This window comes from Thamnophis sirtalis, unplaced genomic scaffold (assembly GCF_051295495.1).
Source record: "Thamnophis sirtalis isolate CommonGarterSnake01/CBP01778 unplaced genomic scaffold, rThaSir2_p1.2 scaffold_3, whole genome shotgun sequence".
NCBI classification, from domain to species: Eukaryota; Metazoa; Chordata; class Lepidosauria; order Squamata; family Natricidae; genus Thamnophis; species Thamnophis sirtalis.
Window position 1 is genome coordinate 27,690,224 of NW_028261383.1, and position 14,066 is coordinate 27,704,289.

The window sequence follows — 14,066 nt, forward strand, 5'->3', positions numbered from 1 at the left end:
AATTGTTCCAATGCTACTTTAGAACAATCTGTTTGTAAGAAATCATTAATTTGAGCAGCATTTGGGAGACGCAGTTTAAAATATGCCTAAGGAACTGAACATACTCACTCCAACATTAAGAGAAACAATTTGGGAAAATTCACTAGTGATAAGACAACTTGAGGGAGCGGAGTCTAAAGTATCACACAACCTATAAAAAGGGGGGTTAACAGAGTTGGAAGGGACATTGTTGGTCATCTAATCCAACCCTCCACCCAAGCAGGAGACCCTACACCATTTCTGACAGATGGCACTCTGGTCCTTCTTGAAAGCTTTCAGTGATGAAGCTCCCACAACTTCTGAAGGCAACGTCTGTTCCACTGGTTGATTGCTCTCACTGTCAGAAAATTTCTCCTTATTTCTAGGTTGAATCTCGCCTTGATCAGTTTCCATCCATTGTTCCTTGTCTGGCCTTCAGTTGCTTTGGGAAATAGATTGAACCCCTCCTCTCTGTGGCAGCCCTTCAAATATTGGAACACTGCTATCATGTTTCTCCTGGTCCTAGACTAGCCATGCCCATTCCCTGCAACCGTTCATCGTATGTTTTGGCCTCCAGTCCCCTAATAATCCTGGTTGCTCCTCCCTGCACTTTTTCTAGAGTCTCCACATCTTTTTATAGTGTGGTGTCCAAAACTGGGTGCAGTATTCTAGGTGTGGTCTAGGGTTGATTTGGTTGTGATTCTTATCTTGACTTTTCCAACCATCTTCCCACAGCTATTCTTAGCCATTAAAGCCAATAAAATGTTTTTTATAGTTTCCTAAGGGAGAGCATGTTTGAAATCAAGTACAAATAGTCCTCAACTTACCACCATTCGTCTAGCGACCATTCAAAGTTACTGAAAAAAGGCGTAGGACCGTTTTTCACAATTACGACCACTGCAGCATGCCCAGAGTCATGTGATCAAAATTGGAACGATGATTGACAACTGGTTCATATTTATGACGGTTGCCAGATCCCAGGGTCATGTGGACTCTTTGGCTACCTTCTGATGAGAAAACTCAATGGGGAAGCTGGATTTCCTTAACAGCCACGTTACTAACAACAACTGCAGTGATTCACTTAACAACGGTGGCAAGAAAGGTGATCAAATGGGGGGAAAACTCACTTAATTGTCCTGCTTAGCAACAGAAATGTTGGGCTCAGTTATGGCCGTAAATTGAGGACTCCCTGTTGTTTCCAACTGGTTTATTAAACTTATTATTAAACTCATACAAGCAACATTAATTTAGGCCGTCTGCTTCTTTAGTTAGAAAAAAAGTGGACCTTGATTTGAAGGGTTGGGATGATGTTCCTCCAGCATTAACTTAACCGCAGTTTGCCAACCCAATTTCCTGTGGCTGGCAAAATACACCAAGTATAAATTAGCAATGCAGACTGGTTTAAAAAAAACACATTGTAAAAGGCAAAAGGTTGGTCTGTCTTTCAATGTGTCAGGCCAACATTTCCGGAGTTTGAGGTTAATATCAAAAATGACCCAGAAGAACAGCTAAAGGGTTTCCCACAGATAGATCTACACAGCCTGGCAGTGCCCCCTGATCACTGCCTTTCCCCTGTAGTGACATAGGACTTAATGTATTTTTCGGACTATAAGACGCACCTGTATATAAGACGCACCAAGATTTCAAAGAGGTAAGTAAGAAAAAAAGTTTTTGTCCTCCCCGGCCCCCAGGAGCACTCTGCAGACTTCAGCAGGGCTGGAGATAGGCAAAAATGCCCCTTTCTGAGAAAAATGGCAGAAACGGGCCTTTTTTTCCCTAAATGGAGGTGTTTTTGCCTTCCCCCAGCCTTGCTGAAGCCTGCAGAGTGCTGCTGGGGGAAGGCAAAAACACCTCCATTTATGCAAAAAATGGCCCATTTTCACCCATTTTCTGCAGAAATGGGGCATTCTTGCTTTCCCAGTCATGCTGAAGCCTGCAGGGTCCTGCTGTGGGCTGGGGGAAGGCAAAAACGCTTCCGTTTTTGCAAAAACAGCCCATTTGTTTGCAAAAATTGGATGCGGTGGCAGGGATCCAGGATGCCAAAAATGGCTGTATTCGGTGCATTAAATGCATCATTTCCACACTCTTTTTGGGGGGGGGGAGGTGCATCCTATACTTCGAAAAATACAGTATATAGTGTTACACACTGCTCTACAGCCCTCTCTAAGCGGTTTACAGAATCAGCATATTTGCCCCTCAACAATCTGGGTCCCCATTTTTACCGACCTCGGAAGGATGGAAACTCCTTGCTGGTCAGGATCGAACTGCCAAATTGCTGGCAGCCGGCAGAAGTAGCCTGCAGTACTGCATTCTGACCACTAATTAAATAAATGTATAAACGATGCAAGTATATGCATATACACACACCTATGAATTCGGGCAGAGCTGTAAGAATTAACCCAGGGCAAATTTGAGGCGTGTTTATTTCCGTCTTTCCTTGGGGGGGGGGGAAGGAAATGGCCACCATTCTGCTCAGAAAGCTAGGTCGGATATTCAGAGGTGCTTAAATCCTGCCATCTGAGACACGATCGATCCAACCTGGCCTGTGCCATTTCATCTTGTGCCTGTTGCCCTCCAGGAAATTGAGGGAAGCTACCACCCAACCTTGTCCGGGAGAAAATGATTGAACTTTTTTGTGTAAAACTCTGTTCCTAAGACTAGACTTTTCTCTATTTCACATCTTCTGAGGCATGTTCAGCAAGTAGCCCCAAGACTATGAATCATATGATATCCAAAGTATAAATATTAATTTTGAGAGCATCCAAAATAATGTCTGGGTTGACCTAGGTGGCACTCTGATGTGAAAGGCTCAGGGCTAATATTTCTTTCTTTCTAAATTTGAGGAAAGGAAGTTGAGTTGATTCATTTTAAAAATAACAATGTATAACCCGAAAGTAAATTAGCTATATTTTAAAGCCCATTCCTTCCTTCCTCCTGTTTTCACTCACTCAGTCACTCACTTCCTGCTCTTTCCTTCTTTTCTTCCACCCTCATTGTTCCTTCCTTCCTCCCTCCCTGTTTCTTCCTCCCTCCCTCCTTCCATTCCTTCTGCCCTGTTCCTTTCTTCTTTCCTTCCTCCCTCATTGTCCCTCTCTCTCTCCTTCACTCACTTACTCCATCCCTTCCTTCCTTCTTTCCTCCCTCCCTCCCTGTTCCTTCCTTCTTTCCTTCCCCCCTCATTGTTCTTTTCTCCTTCCCTCCTTCATTCCCTCCCTGTTCCTTCCTTCTTTCCTCCGTTTCTTCCTCCCTCCTTCCTTTCCGCCCTGTTCTTTCCTTCTTTCCTCCCTCATTGTCCCTCCCTCTCTCCTTCACTCACTCACTTACTCACTCACTCCCTGTTCCTTCCTTCTTTCCTCCCTCCCTCCTTCACTCCCTCCCTGTTCCTTCCTCCGTTTCTTTCTCCCTCCCTCCTTCTGTTCCTTCTGCCCCTGTTCCTTCCTTCTTTCCTCCCTCCCTCATTGTCCCTCCCTCCCCCCCTCCCTCCCTCCCTCCATTCCTTCCTTGCTTCCTTCCTCCCTCTTACTGCCTGATTCATCACATCGGGGAACCCCATTATTTTTCAGAAGGGGCAGAGAAAAGAACATGGCAGCTTAGGAATGTCTGCCAAGATTTTAAAAAGTCAAATTGGTGCCAGGATGGTGTGACAGAAACCATCTGCCTCCCTCCCGCTTTGTTAAACATGTGCAACAGCCAATAAAAAAGAATGGGGCTTCAATCGTGCCATCATCCTGACTTTAACATCTAGCCCCTCTCTCCCATGGCTGATCTGACGTGGCCTGTATAAAAAAAAAACTGTGGCCAATCTTGTTTTTCTGGGAAACAATTAATGTGAGATTAGACTTTGTTTTCTTCCCCACATGATTGCAGGTCTAATTTTAGACCAACCAGGAAAGGTGACACAGAATAAAATAAAGATAAACATGCAGAACTCTTGTCTAAGACGCTGACAGAACATTATAAAAGTAAATTATTACACCCATTTGATCACTGACATTTCTGGTATTGTGCCCCTCATTCCCTCAAGAACAGCTTCTCCTCCCTGCTGACTTTCCCTTTTTAATAAGCTTGCAATCTTTAACAGACTTCCTCGTTTCTCATAGCCAAGATATTTTCTACGGCAAAAGACCTTCAAAAAAGCATTCCACAATAGCTCAAGCGTCCTCACTTATTGGCATCACGGTATGGCAAGCTGATTTGACAGATGCGGATAGAAGGACATTGCAGAGGGTGGTGAACATCCCGGGCTGCCCCCCCCCCCCTGACACCACTAGATGAGGTCACCAGGGCTCGCTGCCTTAGAGGAGTGAGGAAAATCCTCAGGGATGACTCACACCCTGGTCAGAACTTCTTTGCCCTCCTACCATCGGAAAGGAGATATAGAAGCATACAAACAGGCTGAAGAACAGTTTTTATCCATGAATGTGAAGTAACATCATAACTAAGCAGTACGGTGGACGTCAGGGCCGGCACAATGTGTAACATGTTCACACTGGTGTAATGGGACTGGGTGTCTGTTAATATGATTTATTGGGTATGGGATATCTATATATCTATATCTATATCTATATCTATATCTATATCTATATCTATATCTATATCTATATCTATATCTATATCTATATCTATATCTATATCTATATCTATATCTATATCTATATCTATATCATCTATATCTATATCTATATCATCTATATCTATATCATCTATATATATATCTATATCTATCTATCTATTTATCTATCTATCTATCTATCTATCTATCTATCTATCTATCTATCTATCTATCTCTATATCTATATCTATATCTATATCTATATCTATATCTATATCTATATCTATATCTATATCTATATCTATATCATCTATATCTATATCTATATCATCTATATCTATATCATCTATATCTATATCTATATCTATCTATCTATTTATCTATCTATCTATCTATCTATCTCTCTCTATATCTCTCTCTATATCTATATCTATATCTATATCTATATCTATATCTATATCTATATCTATATCTATATCTATATCTATATCTATATCTATATCTATATCTATATCTATATCTATATATCTCTATCTATCTATCTATCTATCTATCTATCATCTATCTATCTATCTATCTATCTATCTTCGTAGATTTTCACAGGAACAGGTATGCAGGTTTTGGTGTATTCGGGTCTTTTCCCGTGAGAGTATTGATTGAGAGTAAGATTGAGAGTATCTTGGCGACATTTCGACGAGGTCCCACTCGTCATCCTCAGGCTGGTGTCTTCGGCCTCGTGCCTGTGCGAGCAAAGCGTGATCGGAGCTGCCGTCCCTCTATAAATAATGGTGGGGGTGTGTGGAGTACTGGCTCTGTTGCTGCAAGCAGATTGGCTGGCTGTGTTGTAACATCTTGATTAGTTGATGGAGCTGATGTTTGCAGATTAGTCAGCTGTTTTGTAACCTCCTGTGTGGCTGAGGTACTGGCTGTGTGTCTATTGTTCTTTTGTGTTGTAATGTATGTATGTATGTATGTGTGTGTATGTATATATATATATATATATATATATATATATATATATATATATATATATATATATATATATATATATATATATATATATATTATATATATATATATAGTGGATATATATATCCTGTTTTTTGATCTTCATTGTGGGTTGTATTGTGTTGGGGTGTGTGCACTGAAGGAGGTCAACCAATCTCATTGTACATATGTTGTGCACTGACAATAAAGAATTATTATTATTATTATTATTAGAGAGAGAGAAATAGAGAGAGGGAGAAAATGAAAGAAAGACACAGAGAGAGAGAGAGAGAGGGAGAGGGAGAGAGGGAGAGAGAAAGAGACAGAGAGACACACAGAGAGAGGAAGGGAGAGAGATAAAGAGAAGAGGAAAGAGGAAAAAAGAATACACTAATTCCTAGTACAATCAGAGCGTCAACAAGAGCAAATCTTGAAGGTGTTTGCCAAATACCTGACAGATATTTTTCCGGGTGCTTCAATAACTTAAGTCAATTTACCTAAGGGATGCTATAACAGAAGAATTTACAGGATCTAAGATTAGTGAAGTGTTCAGGAGACTCAGTTACCTCAATGAGGAAGTATATTTGTTGCGTATGAAACCTAGTAACCGCACAGCCAGTTTCTGAAATCATGAGGTGGTTAGGGAAGGAATTTTGAGTAGATCCCCTGGGTTTTCTTTTAGCAGAAGGAGCTAGAAGGCTAGCTTTACTTTGAAAAATACTAAAGACCCCCAATTTTAGAAGGTCTTGAAACGGAGAATCAACTACCAGTAGTCCTCAATATACAACAGTTCATTTAGTGACCACTCAAAGTTACAACGGCACTGAAAAAAGTAACATGACCATTTTTCACACTAATGACCTTCTGCAACATCCTCATAATTCAGACTCTTGACAATTGACTCATATTTACAACGGTTGCGGTGTCCCGGTGTCATGGGGTCAACCTTTTGCAACCTTCTGACAAGCGAAGTCAACGAGGAAGCCAGATTCACTTAACAATGTTACTAACTTATCAGTTAGTGTTACTAACTGATAAGAATTATAGCTAGATATCTCGTAAAATGGAAAAAAAAACTCAATAAATGCCTCGCTTAGCAATGAATATTTTGGGCTCAGTTGTGGTTGTATGTCAGGGACTACCTATAACTAAAGTAAAAGAATAGGTGTCTGATAGAAGTGAAAGAAAGAAAGAAAGAAAGAAAGAAAGAAAGAGAAAAACCAAAATATAGCAATAGCAGTAGTACTTAGACTTATATACCACTTCATAGTGCTTTACAGTCTTTTCTATAAGCAGTTTACCCTCCAACAATCTGGGTCCTCATTTTACCCACCTCAGAAGGATGAAAAGCTGAGTCAAATTTGAGCCACTCAGACTCGAACTCCTGGCAGTGAGCAGAGAGTTAGCCTACAACACTGCATTCTAACCACTGTGCCATCAAGGCTCTCTATATAGAAAAATGACTTTCAACTTCTAGTAGGTATAAATAAAAGCTCAACTTTCACTCTACAACTAAAATGTACATTCCATTTTTCAAGGCATTTATAAATACTACTAATACTCAAACCCCTAAATTATGACATCATGTTTGGCGCAAAAAGTCCAAAAGAGTCTTCCAATTGATATTAAATCCAAATGAAATTAAATTTCACAAACGGAGGTGAATATAAATGTCCCCGGATAATGTGGCAGGATCCAGTCTGGGTCAGTCACCGGAGTTTTGTCTTCCAAGCAGGCATTCAATTTCGTAGGTACTAAGATTGTTGGACGAGCAGGCACAAAGACAGCCAGGAAAGGGATTGAAGCCTGGGAAACAGGCCCCTCGTCAATCAACAGGAGGGCTGATTTACCACCAGCCTATCAAGTACTTAGCAGCGAGGGCTGGGCAGCACAAGCAAATGACAGATAATGAGTTAAAAGTCAGCTATCGGCACACCCCAACCAATATCTAAAAAGCCACTTACAACAGGCACTATAAATACCACACAGAGAACAGCACACACTCTGCTAGAGAGAAATTCCTTGAAGATAGGCTCCAGCATGAGTCTGGAAGCTTGGAAGACAAAACCTCTAGGGCCCGGTGACCGATCCAGATCAGATCCTGCAAAATTAAATTTAGTCAATATCTATTCTTTAATCAGAACCACAAGCCACAGAAGCCAGGCAATTCTATCAGGTTTAAAATCCTGTTGTTGTTGTTCCCATGTAAAAACAAAACTTCATGCAATTTGTCCAAGATTTTTGTCCATTAGTCCAACAAAAATTTCTCTGGTCTGAATTGTATAGTGACCTTCAACATTTTTTGAATTAATATGTGTATTTCAGTCCATTTTTTTTTAGTTTGCTTACAAAGGATGGTAAATAATGGCTTGTTTTAAATACCCCTTCCTATCAGCTTTTTTTTTAAACTTTCAAAAACACTTTATGAAGTTATATAAAAAAAAGAGATAGGTTCCTGCAAAGGGAGGGAGGACAAAAGTTAAAAAAAAGTCAAGTTCTGCTCCTCTTTAACATACATGCTGCATGTAAAATGTATGTAGCTTTGATCACATAACCACGGTCACTATTCTTGAGTTTTTTACCTCCCCTATGTACATCCAGTTTGATGTGTCTGAGATAATAATATCCCATAATAAATTAAGATGCATCATGCGATTTTAGTTTTTGCTCAGTGGTTTGGGTGAACCCAGATAATGGGAACAAACCATCGATGATCATCATTTGATAATCTAGAACAATGTTTCTTGACCACAGCTACTTTCAGATGTGAGTTGAAGTCCACACGCCTTAAAGTTGGACTTAGACTTTAGAATAACTTTATTGTCACTTTTAACGTTACTGAGGATATGAAACATTGGTCAGGAATGATGGGTAAACCCATCTCCGTGATTAACATTGACACTGTGCTTCGTAAAGTAACCTTTATTGTCAATTTTTTTACTGTGAGCACACTGGCACACATTAAAAATGAAATTCTGTTTCCTGCTCTCAAAAGAAAATATATATCTACCCACACACATACATAACACACTTATGAATTGGCATTAAAAGGAGCCTTGCTTTCTGATACCCTGTTTCCCTGAAAATAAGACCTCCCTGGATAATAAGCCCAATCGGGCTTTTGAGCGCATGCGCTAAAATAAGGCCTCCCCGAAAATAATCCCTCTCTGAAAAAATTGCAACACAGCAGCAGCCATGAGGTGACCACGCTCGCCGCCTCCTGCACCTCAAAAATAATAAGACCTCCTCGAAAATAAAACCAAGTGCTTATTTCAGGGATCAAAATAAAATAAGACCCTGTGTTATTTTTGGGAAAACATGGTATATTTTCACAAGCGTCCACCCACCAAACAGTTTAGCCCTGAAGGTTTCATTCTGACTGACAAGAGAGGATGAAAGGCGGGTTGAAGACTCTTTCATGCTGAGGGCACCAGATGTGGAATTCAAAATCCTTCTGCAAACCAACTTATGTTCTGCTATTCAGAGACAGTGTGGCCTAGTGGTTTAAAGGGTCCTGGTCTACCCAAGAGACTGGGAGTTCAAGTCCCATCTGAGGCACATAAACCAACTAGGTGACTTTGGGTGAGTCATTCTCTTCAGCCCAATTCATCTCACTGGGTGGTTTGTTGTGGAGAAAAGATGAGGAGGAAGTTAGGTACGTTGGTTAGTTGAGTCATGGCAACTGGACCACATTTTCTTTTTTTTTATTTGAAATGTTTTGCTGCTTGTCTCAGTAGCTTCTTCCAGCAAGCTGGTTAGGGGGAATCAGTTGCCATGGCTCAACTTCCAAGCAACTCTACCTGGACGAGTGAGAATCTTCATCACTAGGATTAGTTTCAGTGGTGGGATTCAAAAATTTTTACTACCAGGAGGAGCCAAGGTGGCGCAGTGGTTAAATGCAGCACTGCAGGCTACTGCTAGATCAGCAGGTCAGCGGTTCAAATCTCACCGGCTCAGGGTTGACTCAGCCTTCCATCCTTCCGAGGTGGGTAAAATGAGGACCCAGATTGTTGGGGGCAATATGCTGACTCTCTGTAAACCGCTTAGAGAGGCCTGAAAGGCCTATGAAGCGGTATATAAGTCTACTGCTATTGCTATTGCTACCAGTTTTGTGGGCGTGGCTTGGTGGGAGTGACAGGGGAAAGATACTGTAAAATCTCCCTTCCCTCCCCACTCCAGGGGAAGGTTACTGCAAAATCCCCATTGCCTCCCGATCAGCTGGGACTCGGGAGGCAGAGAATAGATGGGGGCGGGGCCAGTCAGAGGAGGTATTTGCCGGGTTTCCGAACTCCTCAAAATGTCCGCTACTGGTTCTCCAGAACTGATCACAACCTGCTGAATACCATCTCTGGTATGTTTGCCACGTTTAATAATTTATATGCAATAACAAAGGTGGACTAAAGACCAAATAAATAAATACGATAACATTTGCCTTCCCACTTCAAAATGCAGACAGCCAATTTGGTGTAGTGGTTAAGGAACTGGGAGATTGTGAGTTCTAGTCCCGCCTTGGGCTCAAAGCCAGGTGAGTGACCTTGAGTCAGTCCCTCTCTCTCAGCCCTAGCAAGCAGGCAACGGCAAAGCACTTCCAAAATCGGGACAAGGTATTTCCAGGAAGTTGTCAGGACTCTGATCAAAGGCACAGAGTCCATTTCCAAAATGTTGCCAAGCAATCTGCAGAGATCCATCCATCCATCCATCTGGGACGTTGCCAGTGAAACTGGCCCAAGGGCATATACCAGAAGTGGGTTGCTGCTGGTTCAGCTCGGATTGGCCGAACCGGTAGTAACAGTGGCAGGAGGCTCCGCCCACCCACCTGGACACTTCTGCGCATGTGCAGAAGCTTCTGCACCAGTGGTGGGATTCAGCCAGCTAATCCTGTAAGGAAAGCAAGAAGGAAGCATTCTGGTGTTGTTTCTAGTCTAATCTTTATTGCCTGCTTACAGAAACTGCCTCTCTGGTTAACCCTTATTACATTGTAACAGCTAAGAGGAAGCACCCATCGACCTGAGTGATGTTAAGTTGGCCCCACCCACCCAGTCACATGACCACCAAGCCATGCCTACCCAGCTGGTCATTAGGACAGAGAACCGGTTGTTAAATTATTTGAATCCCACCACTGTTCTGTGCATGTGCCCGAACCAGTAGTAAAAAAATTGGCAACCCACCTCTGGCATTCACACATATCCCTTCCAAAATCTTGCCTCCCAAAATCTGCAGAGACAATCCAGGAAGTTGCCAGGAGTCAACCCTGATCAAAGTCACGCGCATATATTCGTTCCACTTCCAAAACCTTGCCAGAAAAACTGCAGGGACTAATCCAAGCACTTGCCAAGAATCCACATCCAGTTGTGCGGCATACACGTAACCACACCCATTCCCACACACACCACTTCCAAAATGTCCCCACACACAAAAAAGAATCCTGCAGACATTTATGTATAGGCCAGGGGTGTCAAACTCAAGGCCTACAGGTGCTTAGATCTGGCCCGCTGGACACCCTGGAAACAGCAAAGGACCAGACTGTGGTGCCTCTGCCAGTGAAAACGGAGCGTGGGAGGGCCACCCCCGAGCTCCATTTTCAGTGGCAGTGGGTTGCAGGAGGCCGTTTCAGCCGAAAACGGAGCTCGGGAGCCCGTTTTCACTGGCAAAGTACTTGGGCCACCACAGGCGCCCTCGACATGAGTGACATTGAGCTGGCCACCCCCGCCCCAAGGTCAAACACAACCCTGATGCGGCCCTCAATGAAATCAAGTTTGACACCTCTGGTATAGGCCATCTCCAGGAGTCAAGATGGATTCAAAGACACACATATCCGCACAAAAGTACAGGCAGTCGTGAGAGGTAGTCCTCTACTTACGACTACAATTAAGCCCCAAATTTCTGTTGTTTAGTGAGACATTGGTTAAGTGAGTTTTGCTCCATTTTACAATCGGTTGTTAAGTGAATCACTGCCGTTGATAAGTTAGTAACCTGGCTGTTAAGTGAGTCTGGCTTCCCCATTGACTTTGCTTGTCAGAAGGTCGCAACAGCTGATCACATGACCTTGGGGCACAGCAACGGTCATAAATATGAACCAGTTACCAAGGTTCCAAATTTTGATCACGTGACCATGGGGACGCTACAATGGGCGTGTGAAGAAAAAAAACCATGTCACTTTTTTCGGTGCCATTGTAACATTGAAGGTCACTAAACAAACCGTTGCAACTCGAAGACTACCTGTACTGTAGTAAATTAAGAAATTTATAGAAAGTTTCTTCAAATTAAAATCGTCTGTCTAAAACCCAGCAAAGAACAGGCAGAGCACAGCGGCTTTAAGTGAATTTCAAATACCGGTAGTCCTCCACTTACTAAAGTTCATTTAGTGACGGTTCAAAGTTACAAAGTCACTGAAGAAACTGACGGATGACCATTTTTCACAGTTACAACCTTTGCAGCATCCCCACAGTCACGCGATCCAAATTCAGACGCTTGGCAAACCGATTCATACTTATGACCGTCGCTGCGTCCCCAGGGTCGCCGCGACCTTCTGAGTAAGCAAAACAGAGAGGCCGGATTCCCCTTAACAACTGGGTTACTAGCAATAGCAATAGCAGTTAGACTTATATACCGCTTCATAGGGCTTTCAGCCCTCTCTAAGCGGTTTACAGAGTCAGCATATTGCCCCCAACAACAATCCGGGTCCTCATTTTACCCACCTCGGAAGGATGGAAGGCTGAGTCAACCCTGAGCCAGTGAGATTTGAACAGCCGAACTGCAGAACTGCAGTCAGCTGAAGTAGCCTGCAGTGCTGCATTTAACCACTGCGCCACCTCTAACTTAATCAACTGCGGTGCTTCACTTCGCAACGGTGGCGAGGAAGGTTATACAATGGGGCAAAACTCGCTTAGCCCCCGTCTCACTCAGCAAGGGAAATGTGGGGCTCAGTGGCGGTTGTTAAAACGAGGACCAGATTGTAAGAAAGATATCAGCTGAGACCGAGTTTCCATTGACAGTTTCTCTTCTTCTTTCCTGGCTGAATTCCAAAGTTTCTTGCCAGCAGAGCCAGGAATTAAAACGGGAAGTGTGTCCACCCAAAAGTGTGAAGATATCTACTAAAAGTTGCCAGCTGTTCATTTTCCCCCCAACAGCTCCAACTTCCAACTTCTTTCTTTCTTTCTTTCTTTCTTTCTTTCTTTCTTTCTTTCTTTCTTTCTTTCTTTCTTTCTCTTTCTTTCCTTTCTTTCTTTCTCTTTCTTTCCTTTCCTTTCTTTCTTTCTTTCTCTCTCTCCCTTTCCTCTCTTTCCTTCTTTCTCTCTCTCTTCTTTCTCTCTCTCTCTTTTTCCTTTCCTTCTCTCTCCCTCTCTTCTTTCTTTCTTTCTTTCTCTCTCTCTCCCTTTCCTTTCCTTCTCTCTCCTTTCCTCTTTCCTTTTTTCTCTCTCTCTTCTTTCTTTCTCTCTCTCCCTTTCCTTTCCTTCTCTCTCTTCCTTTCCTCTTTTTCTTTCTTTCTCTTTCTTTCCTTTTCTTTCTCTTTCTCTCTCTCCCTTTCCTCTTTCCTTCTTTCTTTCTCTCTTCTTTCTCTCTCTCTCTTTCCTCTCTTTCTCCCTTTCTTCTCTTTCTTTCTCTCTCTCTTTCTCTCTTTCCCTTTCCTTTCCTTCTCTCTCTCCCTTTCCTCTTTCCTTCTTTCTCTCTCTCTTCTTTCTTTCTCTCTCTCTCCCTTTCCTTTCCTTCTCTCTCTTCCTTTCCTCTCTGTTTCCTTTCTCTCTCCCTCTCTCTCTCTTTCTCTCTCTCTCTCTTTCTTTCTCATTCCCAAATCCTCCTATTACCAAAGATTCCCTTGCTCTCTCCCCTTGCTTGCCCTTCTCACACTCCACACAACGGGTCTTAAAAGTCTAAGAAAGAAAAGCCAGGATGAGGGGAGGGGGGAGGTAAAAGATGGGATCTGCTCCAACCACTGGACTTTCCAGCCTCAACCCACTTTTTCCCCCTTCCCCGTCCCCCGAGAGCCGCGATCCACCGCGGGACCTCACCGTACTGGTCGGAAGCCTCGTCGTCTTCTTTCTTTTTGCCCATGTCGAAGCCGGAGAAGGCGCCTTTCCCACAGCGACCCTGCGCAGAGTCCGGGAAGGATGGAAGGCGGGCGAGCGATCGCAGAAGTCTCCGAACGGGGCGATTCTCAACTGGAACCTGTTGCCTGGCAGTGCTCCGCCCACGCTGACGTCACCGCGGCCCCCGCCCCCCCCGTCGAGCCACACACCTGCGGGCTATGCTCACCTGCCGCTCGCCTCGGCCACGCCCCCTGCCGGCCAAGGCCGCTTTAACCCCTTCAGCGCCGACGCCTCGGAGCTTCTTCTCGCTTTGCACCGTCTCCTCACCTCACCCCCCCTTTAGATTCAGGTCAGGACGAGCTAGCTGGACTTTTGCGGGTACCGAAAAAGGAAGAACTTGGGTGTAAATGTCTATGGAGAGTCTCAGTCATCCAGGTCATGGTTGTCCCAAAGGTGACTCTTCCCACCCCCCACAAAGAGCC

At 43.4% G+C, this 14,066-nt stretch overlaps 1 protein-coding gene across 1 annotated transcript in view; it reads right to left on the bottom strand.

Annotated features, from left to right (window-relative positions):
• SLC44A4 (solute carrier family 44 member 4) overlaps window positions 1–13,729 on the bottom strand; it is a 64,527-nt gene extending 50,798 nt beyond the window's left edge. The window contains exon 1 of the mRNA XM_087708447.1: window positions 13,567–13,729. Within this exon, the coding sequence (XP_087564573.1) occupies window positions 13,567–13,609 (43 nt within the window). The 5' untranslated portion in view covers window positions 13,610–13,729. The remainder of the gene's footprint in view (window positions 1–13,566) is intronic.
• Window positions 13,730–14,066: the final 337 nt, after the last annotated feature.